The sequence below is a fragment of the Amphimedon queenslandica genome, unplaced genomic scaffold (genome assembly GCF_000090795.2).
Source record: "Amphimedon queenslandica unplaced genomic scaffold, v1.1 AMPQUscaffold_12998, whole genome shotgun sequence".
NCBI classification, from domain to species: domain Eukaryota; kingdom Metazoa; phylum Porifera; class Demospongiae; order Haplosclerida; family Niphatidae; genus Amphimedon; species Amphimedon queenslandica.
The window spans coordinates 10,020-22,762 of record NW_003546766.1 but is presented as its reverse complement, the minus strand read 5'-3'; the positions used below and the strand labels follow the sequence as shown (position 1 = coordinate 22,762).

At 35.0% G+C, this 12,743-nt stretch overlaps 2 protein-coding genes and 1 long non-coding RNA gene across 3 annotated transcripts; 1 reads left to right on the top strand and 2 right to left on the bottom strand.

Annotated features, from left to right (window-relative positions):
- Positions 1–943: 943 nt before the first annotated feature.
- LOC105314313 (solute carrier family 15 member 4-like) lies at positions 944–2,692 on the bottom strand. Its single transcript, XM_011408414.1, has one exon. The coding sequence runs from the start codon at positions 2,690–2,692 to the stop codon at positions 944–946; it is 1,749 nt and encodes a 582-aa protein (XP_011406716.1).
- A 614-nt stretch (positions 2,693–3,306) lies between these two features.
- On the bottom strand, positions 3,307–4,968 carry LOC105314312 (solute carrier family 15 member 4-like). The gene is made up of 2 exons (XM_020001977.1): positions 4,935–4,968; positions 3,307–4,243 (listed from the first exon to the last, which is right to left on the bottom strand). Exon 2 carries the CDS (start codon positions 4,183–4,185, stop codon positions 3,307–3,309), a length of 879 nt encoding a protein of 292 aa, XP_019857536.1. The 5' UTR covers positions 4,186–4,243; positions 4,935–4,968.
- Positions 4,969–11,988: 7,020 nt separating this feature from the next.
- Positions 11,989–12,321, top strand: LOC109585838 (uncharacterized). Its single transcript, XR_002186687.1, has 2 exons — positions 11,989–12,221; positions 12,261–12,321. It is a non-coding gene; the product is annotated as an uncharacterized LOC109585838 (long non-coding RNA).
- The last annotated feature ends 422 nt before the right edge of the window (positions 12,322–12,743 follow it).

Genomic DNA, 12,743 nt, shown 5'->3' with positions numbered 1-12,743 from the left:
TATGCCCTTATAATAGTTTAAATAAACTTTTGAATAAATAACTTAAAACCACATCCACATTTAATTTTTTCCCCTATTATGCTTAAATTGTGCTTGATGCCTTAATCCTACCTATTATGCTAAAAGAAATGCTGGCATAATCAGCACACCCATAGCTACAAATCAGGACATCAGTTGTAGCCCAATAAGATATAATTCTCAACAAGAATGGTTCTACATAAAGTTTTAAATATTGCATTAGCCACTAAGGAAAGGAGAACACCTCTAGAGAATAAAGAGTGAATAATATACAAGTGTCTCTTGTAATAGATCCAGTAGACTGGTACGATTGAAATTGTCTTGTCAGTTTCTACATGTTTAATTGCTCTCTTGTCATCTATTGCTCTCCTTCTGTCATTCAATGAATTACACGTTTTATGATGGAATGCAGTGGTTATCTAAAAAATATGAAAGGTGAATGATTTTGAAGAAGCAGAAAGATTTGGACAATGATATCTTGAAATTGGTCTTCTTAGTGAAATACAAAGAAGACAATAACCAATGATGACATTAACCTCCTTTTGAGTATAAAACATGAGAACATCACATGTTTAGCTATTAGTATCTGTATATAGGTAGCGATACGTTCATTGCCAAGAAAATCACATATATGACTACACCACTGTAAAGTGACAACTGGAATGTAGCAAGCTAAATCACAGGAATCACTTTCATAATATCAAAATTTGTCATGCAGATGTAATAACAGAATCCGTATTTTTTCCATTAGCTGTTTCCTCTAGATTGCCCTAATTGTTACAGTGCATAGCTGCTGCCGTTGCTCCAGGAGATGCTATTCTAACAATATGATTACGAATATTATGATAAAAACATCAGCTGCTACAAATTTTATAAATATTTATAAAATGAAAGATATATCTAAAAATTGTAACAACTACAAATGTCAATCAAAACTGGAAATAATAAAATCTCCCGATGTTTCAGTGTCATTTATGGTATTTGCTGCCATCAGTCTATTCTCCCAATGTTCCTCTACTGCTGCACGTAGACCAAGATCAGTATCCCTGACCCTATTGACATACCATCGAGCTATTAATACATACACCACTAATCCAATGATAGTAATTATACCAAATATTACAGAGAGCCATGAGGTACAAGACATAACTTTAAATGAGTGTATAGGGTGATAATAAACTATTAATAAGATGCCTGAACCAATGTCAATGAATATACCATGCAAAAACCAGAACAGTCCAGTGATCATTCCATGCATACCAAAAGGAGCTTGACTACACAGGAACTCAAATAAACATTTATAAGAGAGAAATAATGATATACCAGCCAATACTGATGGTATGAGTAGTATCCAATAGGAAGTTTGAATTGTTCTATTATTGACTGATTCCCATATGAAGAAGCAAGTCATATTGGAAATGTTATCACTAGCAATCCTTCCAATCAAGTCAATGAGGAATAAACTAACAATTGATAATATGATGAGAATGTAAGCTAAGCCAAGTCCTCTCAATGGATTAATTATAAAATATTCTAATTTAGAGAAGAGAGGTAGAAGAACCAGTTCAAACAAAGTGACTAAAACAAACAAAGGGGTGAAGATGCTTATAAGCCAAATAACATTTTCAGCATTCCCTTGGAAAACTTCATATCCATCTTCAAATTGTGCAACAAAATCTGAGAATCTATTCAAAAAAGGAACAACAAGGACAAATAGGGACAAAACTGTCGCTAAAATAACAGCAATACGAAGGAAAGTCTTCACATTTTCCACTTCTTCATGAGAGAAACAACCACCATACCTCTCCTTAGCAAGATCCATTCTACTGGGCTCCTCTCCCCAGTATGTGAATGCACTACGATGCTGTCTTCTAGTGCGACTAGTTTTGAGAGAAAACTTCAAAACTTTAAATACAATTTTATAAGGATTAGGAATAGGTATGTGCTCAAAACGATGCTTAAAGAGAAAATGAAGACAAAGAGAAAAAGAAAAAAGAGCAAAGGCCACAAATGAAACAACAAGCTCATCTGACATAACTGTAAACATGTAGCCAATATAAAGGCACAGTGAGAACCAGTGAATGAATGCTCTTATCTTGACAGTAGATTCATTCATCAACTGGTCTATACCATATGGCAATATATTAGTGAACAACAATGACAATGAAACTAGCATGAAAACAAAAGCCACACTAAACCAGATAAACTTCCCTATCAGGGCAGTAGTACCACATGAATGATATTGCCAACAGCATCCTATGGCCTGTATTAGAGTGCCTATCCAACCAAGCCATAGACCAAGATAAATAGCATTACCCCTACCAATCTTAGTATCTGATAACCAACCACAGAAAGGAGCAAGAAGAAATATAGTATTTCCTAATATAATTCCAACAATATGAAATAATGTAATGTTACCAGAGTCATTAGATCCACATTGGTTGTATGGGTTACGAGAAAAATTTCTAAAGAAAATTTCAAAAAATGAATAGCTAACTGGTAATGGCAGAGCATAAATCAGTAGAAGGATTGACGGTAAACTCAATGAACGAGACTTTAATTCCTTACAGTAGTTACTGAAGCAGTTGAAAGGTTTGTACTTCCTCTTACTTGCATTGTTAACAAGTGGAGAAGAAGGCAACAACCTCCTTCTTTCTGGAGAGACAGAAACCATCTTATTTCAATAGCAATAAACAGATCTATCAAAATCACATGAAGGTTGTTTTAGTCATAGTAGGCCCCCTACCCTTTTACTCATTTTATGATAACACAAAGAAATAGCTTACAAGTGATCCCAGAGCAACAGATACTGGCCACAAACCTTTGCTTCAGAAGAGTATTGTGCCAAAAGATCTGTGATGCAAACACAGAAAAAGGTCCCCAAAGGATTTTTTTCTTTTAATGATATAAAACAGGCTGTGCTTTATATAAACCAGTATAGTGGGTCTCACCTTGATGTCTACTTCCCAAAAATGAAAGTTGCATTTATCAGAACTGGGTTCTTCCACTTCTATACGGACTCTAAACTACATGTATGATGACCCATTTACCTGGGCATTTTATTTCCTTAGCTATTTGGCTGTGGCAGTTTCTCACCCTAAAGCTAGGGAGATAGCTGCATATGCATAGCTCCTGCCATTGCTCCAGGAGATGCTATTTCAAACAACATGCTTATGATTATTATGATAAAAGCATCAGCTGCTACTGGAAATGACCAAACTGCTTCAAATTTTATAAATTTTTGAATAATAAAAAATCTTTTAAAAATGTACATAATTACAGCAAATTTTAATTAAGACTAGAAATGATAAGATCCTCTGTTTCAGTGCCATTTATGGCATTTCCTGTCCTCAGTCTATTCTCCCAATGTTCCTCTACTGCTGCACGTAGACCAAGATCAGTATCCCTGACCCTATTGACATACCATCGAGCTATTAATACATACACCACTAATCCAATGACAGTAATTATACCAAATATCATACAGAACCATGAGGTACATGAAATAAATGAGACTGAGTGTATAGGGTAATAGTAGACTATTAATAAAATGCCTGAACCAATGTCAACGAACATACCATGCAAAAACCAGAACAGTCCAGTGATCATTCCATGCATACCAAAAGGAGACTGACTACACATAAACTCAATTATACATGTGTAAGAAAGCAAACGTGATGTACCAGCTAATACTGATGGTATGAGAACTATCCAATAGGAAATCTGAATAGTTTCAGTAACTGGTTCCCATATGAAGAAGCAAGGCATATAAGAAATATTATCACTAATCCTTCCAATCAAGTCAATGAGATAAAAACTAACAATTGATAATATGATGAGAATATTAGACAAACCAAGTCCTTTCAATGGATTAATCATAAAATATTCTAATTTTGGGAAGAGAGGTAGAATAACCAGTTCAAACAAAGGGACCGGAACAAAAAAGGGGGGGATACTGCTTAAAAACAAGATAGCATATGCAGCATTTCTTTTATAACCATTTTGAAATTGTGCCACAAAAAATGAGGAGCTATTTAAAAATGGAATAATGGGGACAAATAAGGAGAACATAGTAATCAAAACAATAGTAATACGTAAAAAAGTCTTTACATTTTCCACTTCTTCATGAGAGAAACAACCACCATACCTCTCCTTAGCAAGATCCATTCTACTGGGCTCCTCTCCCCAGTATGTGAATGCACTACGATGCTGTCTTCTAGTGCGACTAGTTGTGAGACAAAAATTCAATACTTTAAATACAATTTTATAAGGATTAGGAATAGGTATGTGCTCAAAACGATGCTTAAAGAGAAAATGAAGACAAAGAGAAAAAGAAAAGAGAGCAAAAGCCACAACTGAAATAAGGAGCTCATCTGATACGACTGAAATTATGTAGCCACTATAAAGACACAGGACAAGCCAGTGAATAAATGCTCTTATCTTGACAGTAGATTCATTCATCAACTGGTCTATACCATATGGTAATATATTAGTGATTATGAGTGTTGATGACACTAATATTAAAACAAAAGCTATACCAAAAAACACATACTTTCCTACCAGAGCAGTAGTACCACATGAATGATGATATTGCAAACAGCATCCTATGGCCTGTATTAGAGCACCTATCCAACCAAGCCATAGACCAAGATAAATAGCATTACCCCTACCAATCTTAGTATCTGATAACCAACCACAGAAAGGAGCAAGAAGAAATATAGTATTTCCTAATATAATTCCAACAATATGAAATAATGTAATGTTACCAGAGTCATTAGATCCACATTGGTTGTATGGGTTGCGAGAAAAATTTCTAAAGAAAATTTCAAAAAATGAATAGCTAACTGGTAATGGCAGAGCATAAATCAGTAGAAGGATTGACGGTAAACTCAATGAACGAGACTTTAATTCCTTACAGTAGTTACTGAAGCAGTTGAAAGGTTTGTACTTCCTCTTACTTGCATTGTTAACAAGTGGAGAAGAAGGCAACAACCTCCTTCTTTCTGGAGAGACAGAAACCATCTTATTTCAATAGCAATAAACAGATCTATCAAAATCACATGACGGTTGTTTTAGTCATAGTAGGCCCCCTACCCTTTTACTCATTTTATGATAACACAAAGAAATAGCTTACAAGTGATCCCAGAGCAACAGATACTAGCCACAAACCTTTGCTTCAGGAGAGTATTGTGCCAAAAGATCTGTGATGCAAACACAGAAAAAGGTCCCCAAAGGATTTTTTTTTAATGATATAAAACAGGCTGTGCTTTATATAAACCAGTATAGTGGGTCTCACCTTCATGACAACTCCCCTAAGATGAAAGTTGCATTTATCAGAGCTGGGTTCTTCCACTTCTATACAGACTCTAAACTACATGTATAATGACCCACTTACCTGGGCATTTCATTTCCTTAGCTATTTGGCTGTGGCAGTTTCTCACCCTAAAGCTAGGGAGATAGCTGCATATGCATAGCTCCTGCCATTGCTCCAGGAGATGCTATTTCAAACAACATGCTTATGAATATTATGATAAAACCATCAGCTGCTACTGGAAATGACCAAACTGCTTCAAATTTTATAAATTTTTGAATAATAAAAGATATTTTTAAAATGTACATAATTACAGCAAATTTCAATTAAGACTAGAAATGATAAGATCCTCTGTTTCAGTGCTATTTATGGCATTTCCTGCAATCAGTCTATTCTCCCAGTGTTCCTCTACTGCTGCACGTAGACCAAGATCAGTATCCCTGACCCTATTGACATTTTGTGTTTTTTGCTAGTATTTGTTGCCCTGTGATCACTTTTAAGCTATTGCTTTGTGTTATCATAACATGAGTAAAAGGGTAGGGGAAAAACTATGACTAAAACAACCATCATGTGATTTTGATAGATCTGTTCACTGTTTATAGCCCTCGAAAAAAAAGGCGCCCTACGGTATCAGGGCTGGGTTCTTCTGCTTTAAATACTGACTCAAAGATATAAGGGAAAGGGACATTGATGATCCACTTACCTGGGCATTTTATTTCTTTAGTTACTTGGCTGTGGCAGTTTCTAAAGCTAGGGAGATGGCTGCATATGGTCAAGTAAATATCATTGCTAATGTTTATGTAACCTGACAAGTATGCAAATGGCACCTCCGCTTGAAGCAATACACATTCATCTTACTGAGTGATGTGCAGCACTTTTATGCTAATAAGCAAGTCTCTATATTCATTATTTCTGTCTTACAATGGAATAACTCTAATATAACATGATTTCTTCTAAATTGTGTAATTTATTACACAATTATTACTACATAAAATTATAATTATAATTTATTGTGTAATTTTATTGTGTAAAACTAATTTGGGGACAAAAAAGAGGGCATTTCACTACTTCACTTGTATAGTTTTGGTTAACTGCTTCCATTAATTTCAAGCTAATTCCTTTTATGGCTTAAAAGTTGAAAAGGCACAAGAGAGTGCTGATGAATCTTATCGTCTCTAGCTTTTCTCTCCAACAAGGCAAAAGGCGTCTCCCACTAAGGCAAGAACACAGAAAAGAAGGAGTAAATAATGTACAAGTGTCTCCTCTTGTAATAGATCCGGCACAATTGATAGGGTCTTGTCAGTTGCTACTTGTTTGATTGCTCTCTTGTCATCTATTGTTCTCCTTCTGTCATTCAATCAATTATTATGCTAGTATTGTTTCTTTTTGCAAACATGGAAGGTGTTAATGATTTTGAAGAAGCAAAAAGAGTTAGATAACATTATCTTAAAATTAGTCTTCTTAGCAAAATACAAGGCATGCTTATTGCTTACCTAATATTCCTTTATTGTGATAGGTTGTGATACTCTCACTGCCAAGAAAACCTCACTGATATATAACTATGCCACTGTAAAATCACAACTGGAATGTAGCAAGCTAAATTAGAATCACGTGCTCAAGAATATTACGCCGAAAGCATAAGCTGCTACTGGAAACGACTAAACTGCTTCAAATTTTAAAAATATAAAAACTATTTCAAAAAATTGTAATCACTACAAATGTCAATTAAAACTAGAAATAATGTGAATTTTTTCAGTTTCATTCATGGCATTTGCTGCTATCAGTCTATTCTCCCAATGTTCCTCTACTACAGCACGTAGACCAAGATCAGTATCCCTGACCCTATTGACATACCATCGAGCTATTAATACATACACCACTAATCCAATAACAGCGATTATACAAAACATGACTGTAAACCATGAGGTACATGACATAAATGAGACTGAGTGTATACGGTAATAATAAACTATTAATAAGATGCCTAAACCTATGTCAATGGATATACCATGCAAAAACCAGAGCAGTCCAAAAATCATTCCATGCATACCAAAAGGAGACTGACTAGACAGGAACTCAAATGAACATGTCACAGTGAGAAATAATGTTGTACCAGCTAATACTGATGGTATAAGTAGTATCCAGTAAGAAATATCAATTGTTTTTTTAACTGATTCCCAAATGAAGAAGCAAGGCATTTCAGACACATCACTAACAAGTCTTCCAATCAAGTCAATGAGAAAAAAACTAATAATTGATAAAATAAAGAGAACATTAGCCAAACCAATTCCTTTTAAAGGATTAATTATAAAATATTCTAATTTAGGGAAGAGAGGTAAAATAACCAGTTCAAACAAAGGAACTATGATAAAAAATGAGGAGAATTTGCCAAGGACAAAAATCACAGTTTTAGCATTTCCTTTTAATCCTTCATAACCATCTTTAAACTGTGCAACAAACACTGAACCATTTAAAAATGGAACAATGGAAATAAAAAGGGGAGAAAAGGTAGCCAAAACAACAGCAACACGTAGAAAAGTCTTGACATTTTCCACTTCTTCATGAGAGAAATAACCACCATACCTCTCCTTAGCAAGATCCATTCTACTGGGCTCCTCTCCCCAGTATGTGAATGCACTACGATGCTGTCTTCTAGTGTGACTAGTTTTGAGAGAAAACTTCAATACTTTAAATACAATTTTATAAGGATTAGGAATAGGTATGTGCTCAAAACGATGCTTAAAGAAAAAATGAAGACAAAGAGAAAAAGAAAAGAGAACAAAGGCCAAAACTGAAACAATGAGCTCATCTGATATAACAGAAAATACAGAACCACTATAAAGGCACAGTGAGAACCAGTGAATGAAAGCTCTTATCTTGACAGTAGATTCATTCATCAACTGATCTATACCATATGGTAATATATTTGTGATCATGAGGGACAATGACACTAACATGACAACAAAAGCCACACTAAAAAACAGATATCTTCCTAGCAAAGCAGTAGTACCACATGAATGATATTGCAAACAGCATCCAATGGCAAACAACAGAGTGCCTATCCAACCAAGCCATAGACCAAGATAAATAGCATTACCCCTACCAATCTTAGTATCTGATAACCAACCACAGAAAGGGGCAAGAAGAAATATGGAATTTCCTACTATAATTCCAACATTATGAAATACTGTAACACTACCAGGTTCAACAGATCCACATTGGTTGTATGGGTTGTGGAAAAAATTTCTGAAAAAGATTATAAAAAATGAATAGCTAACTATTATTGGCAGAGTATAAATCAGTAGTAGGACTGATGGTAAATTCAATGAACGAGACTTTAATTCCTTACAGTAGTTACTGAAGCAGTTGAAAGGCTTGTACTTCCTTTTACTTGCATTGTTAACAAGTGAAGAAGAGGGCAACGACCCCTTTTTTCCTGGAGAGACAGGATCCATCTTATTTCAATAGCGGTGAACAAATCTATCGAAATCACATGACAGTTGTTTTAGTCATAGTAGGTCCCCCACCCTTTTACTCACTTTATGATTTTATGATAACACAAACCAAGTTACAATTGATCCCAGAGCAACAAATACTGGCCACAAACCTTCTGCTTTAGGACAGTATTGTGCCAAAAGATTTGTTATGCAAACACAAAAAGGTCTATATACCTTCATTAGGCTGTGCTTTATATAAACCAGTATAGTGGGTCTCACCTTGATGTTAACTCCCCTAAGACAAAAACTTCAGTCATCAGGGTTGGGTTCTTCCACTTCTAATACTGACTCTAAGCTATGATGACCCACTTGCCTGGGCATTTTATTTCCTTAGTTATTTGGCTGTGGCAGTTTCTGGCCCTAAAGCTAGGGAGATGGCTGCATATGGTTGAGTAAATATCATTGCTAATGTTTATGTAAACTGACAAGTGTGCCAATGGCACCTCCACTTGAAGCAATATACATTGTATTACCATCTTACTGAGTGATGTGCAGCACTTTAATGACAATAAGTAAGTCTCAATATTCATTATTTCTGTCTTACAGTGGAATAACTCTAACATGGCTTCTTCTAAATGCAGTGGTCTGTGGTATAGTTTTTGGTATTCTAAGATCTAGTAAGTACTATCATGCCTAGTCCAGCAGGAGACAATAAGAAAGCTGACTAGGAGCTCATCTTGATAACAATAATAGTATTAAAGACACAATGCACATGCTTGTGCTGTCTCAAAAAGAGACAATTTAGAAATGCATTGGGATATACACCTCAAATGATATTTTAAAACCCAAAATACACCCTCAAGACTATGGGTATCGTTTCAGGTATACATCCAATACATTCCTCAAGCCATGTTATATGCATAATATAGAGCTTGTAAGTTAATAACAATATGATAAACTAGTGACAGAACTTGTATACATCCACAATGCAAGTTGAAATTACTAATGCATTTTGGATGTATATTACATACACAACATGTAAGCTTTGTTACTATAGTTTGAATAAAAATGATAGGTAACTGACCACATATATAGGCATAATTATTGATGCCACTTTATGAATGAATGCTTCTAGAGCATTATATTATTGACTGTTACTTTTTCATATCACATCTATTCATACCATAAAGGTATAATCATTGTCACCATTAGCATATTCAATGTCATAGTATTCTAAAGCCCTCCATGCACTAGGCACCATGTGGTTAGCAACATGCTGTCAAGAATAGAATCCGTTCTATTCACAGCAACCAGTGCATGATTACAACATGTTCCTTGTAACATATGGTGCCTAGAGTATGGTTGGCTTAACTATGAATACATCATCATTGATCAAGTAGCAAAGGAAGTAGGATGCCAAATGACATTTTTTGTTCAGATTTTTTCTATCATAAAATACAAGTTCATTATTACAATAATTCAATTTCAATACTAAACTTCATGTATTTATATGTTAAAATGGGACTATAAAATAGTCTCTATCCATTGGCACCCACTAGCAGTGTTAGTGCAATAAACTTTGAGTGACTTTACTCCTTGTTCTACTCTTCCATCTATAAGTTATTTTCTTCAATTTGCATTATTATTCAATATATTGGACAATTTTCATAGTATCCTAAGCCCATCCATGCACTAGGCACCATGTGGTTAGCAACATGCTATTAAAAATAGAAACCATTCTATTGACAGCAACCAGTACATGATTATAACATGTTCCTAGTGGCATATGGTGCCTAGAGTATGATGAGCTTAACTATGACTAAAATATAATAATACGTCCATTTTAAGATCAGCTAAACCAGACATCATTGATCAAGTAACAAAGGAAATAGGATTCAGAGTGATGTTTCTCGTTCAGGTCGTTTCGTCTTCTCATTTCCAAGGCTGTAATACAACAGGACTACTATGGAGCAATTGAATTAGTTTCTTTTCATGGATTAGTTGAATGCTCTAAAACAAGAGAGCAGTTGACTTTGACAAATTAAATTCTTTATGTATCATCATGAATACAAGTTAGCTGATTATTTATTATAATGATTCCATTTCAATACTAAACTGTATGTATTTTTATCATGTTAAAATGGGCCAATAATCATGATAATGATTATACTGAAAATCGTTCTGTTAATTTTCCATAATCGTCCATCCCTAGCTCGTATAAAGCATCTGGAAACTTTAGAGGATAAGCCAGACTGCTGAGAATAGTTGCTAGAGGTTATTCGACAATATATACTCACTCTCTTCTTTTCAAATTGGAGATATAATGGAACCATGGCATGATAATAATTCCAGACCTGGTGTCTTAATAAAAAACAATGATCATATCATTCATTTGATGAAGTAATGAACATAATGGACAAAATTTTCATTTTTATAATTTTTCCGGATACATATACTTGTCCTCATGCTGTGTAGAAAGTTTGAGCAGATTCCGATCAAAATTGGATTTTTTACGAATTTTAAAGTTTGCTCAAAAATCAGGCTAAAGACCATGGGCTATAGTACAGGGTATTTCATCAAAAATGCCTCAGAGAGAAATGTTCAATTTTATAATTTTTCCTGATACATATACATGTCCTCATGTTGTGTAGAAAGTTTAAGCAGATTCCGATCAAAATTGGATTTTTTATGAATTTTAAAGTTTGCTCAAAAATCAGGCTAAAGACAATGGGCTATAGTACAGTCCTACCACCTTAACCAGAGGTCAGAGGTGAAGATCACACATCCTACCTTTGTTTATACAATGAAAGCCACACAATATAAACTTTTTGTTTTGTACATCTTTATAGTGGGTTTCTTTCATTCAGCCAAACTTTTATTCTCCAAGCACCAAAAACCAACTGAAACACATGAAGTAGATGGATGGAGTCCTGCCACAGAACAAAATAAATCCAATAAAGTTAGATTTTCCACAAAAAACGAAAGTCTGACCCAAAAAAGAAAACTACTGTAATCATAGTATTCAATTTCTTTGTAATAAATTAATTCTAATCTATATAGCTTGGGAGTGTTTAGCCTTGCATACCAATCTTGTTTGTTGCAGGATAAATGATGGACAATCTCAGAGCACAATATGTATATGTTATTACACCCCTGCGAGTGCAATATCCGATTTACATGCACCGAGCCCGAGGGCCGTAGGCCCAAGGGTGAGGTGCATGTAAATAGGATATTGCACGAGCATGGGTGTAATAACAAATTTATATCCAATTGAAGCTATACGGTACACGCACTGCGCATGCGCAAAGCAATTTTACACGTGACAAGTACCTGACAAGTAGAGGAGAGCTTAGAGATGGCTGACAGGAGCGCCCAAAAACTAGAGGTAAGTGTCGCTTTCATTAAAGAGAAGGAAGGCGGAGAGGACAGCGAGCGTTTAAGAAGAAAGAAGGAAGGTGGAGAGGACAGCGAGCATTTAAGAAGAAAGAAGGCAGGTGGAGAGGACAGCGAGCGTTTAAGAAGAAAGAAGGAAGGTGGTGAGGACAGCGAGCGTTTTGTTGCTGTATCAAAAGAGGCTTTAGAAGACCTATTCATCTATATAATGCCGAAAAACTCTGCTCTCAATAGTCATTTGTTTAAAAATTTAATTTTGTGTCAAATTTTGACCAGAGAAATCTTCTTCTTCCACCATTAAGGAATTCCCATTGCTATACAACTTCAATAAATATCATAAATTGACATGGCCACACATTGTATGCATTGAATTGAGATTCAGGACATGGTAACATTTGGGGTTGCTTTGACATAACACTACCATAATTATTTATTCTCGCTTACAAAGTACACGTATATAACCACAAAATAATGTCACTATAGCAGTGTGCTGCCTAGTGTATGGTGGGTAAAGAGGGGAAAGAGAGAAAAGGAAGGTTTACAGTCAACGAAAAAACATCATTACATGGATGACCTGACTTTTT

Excerpts from the sequence above, each read along its gene's own strand:
- LOC105314312 (XM_020001977.1), bottom strand. The coding sequence starts at position 4,185 with ATGGATCTTGCTAAGGAGAGGTATGGTGGTTGTTTCTCTCATGAAGAA.
- LOC105314313 (XM_011408414.1), bottom strand. The coding sequence starts at position 2,692 with ATGGTTTCTGTCTCTCCAGAAAGAAGGAGGTTGTTGCCTTCTTCTCCA.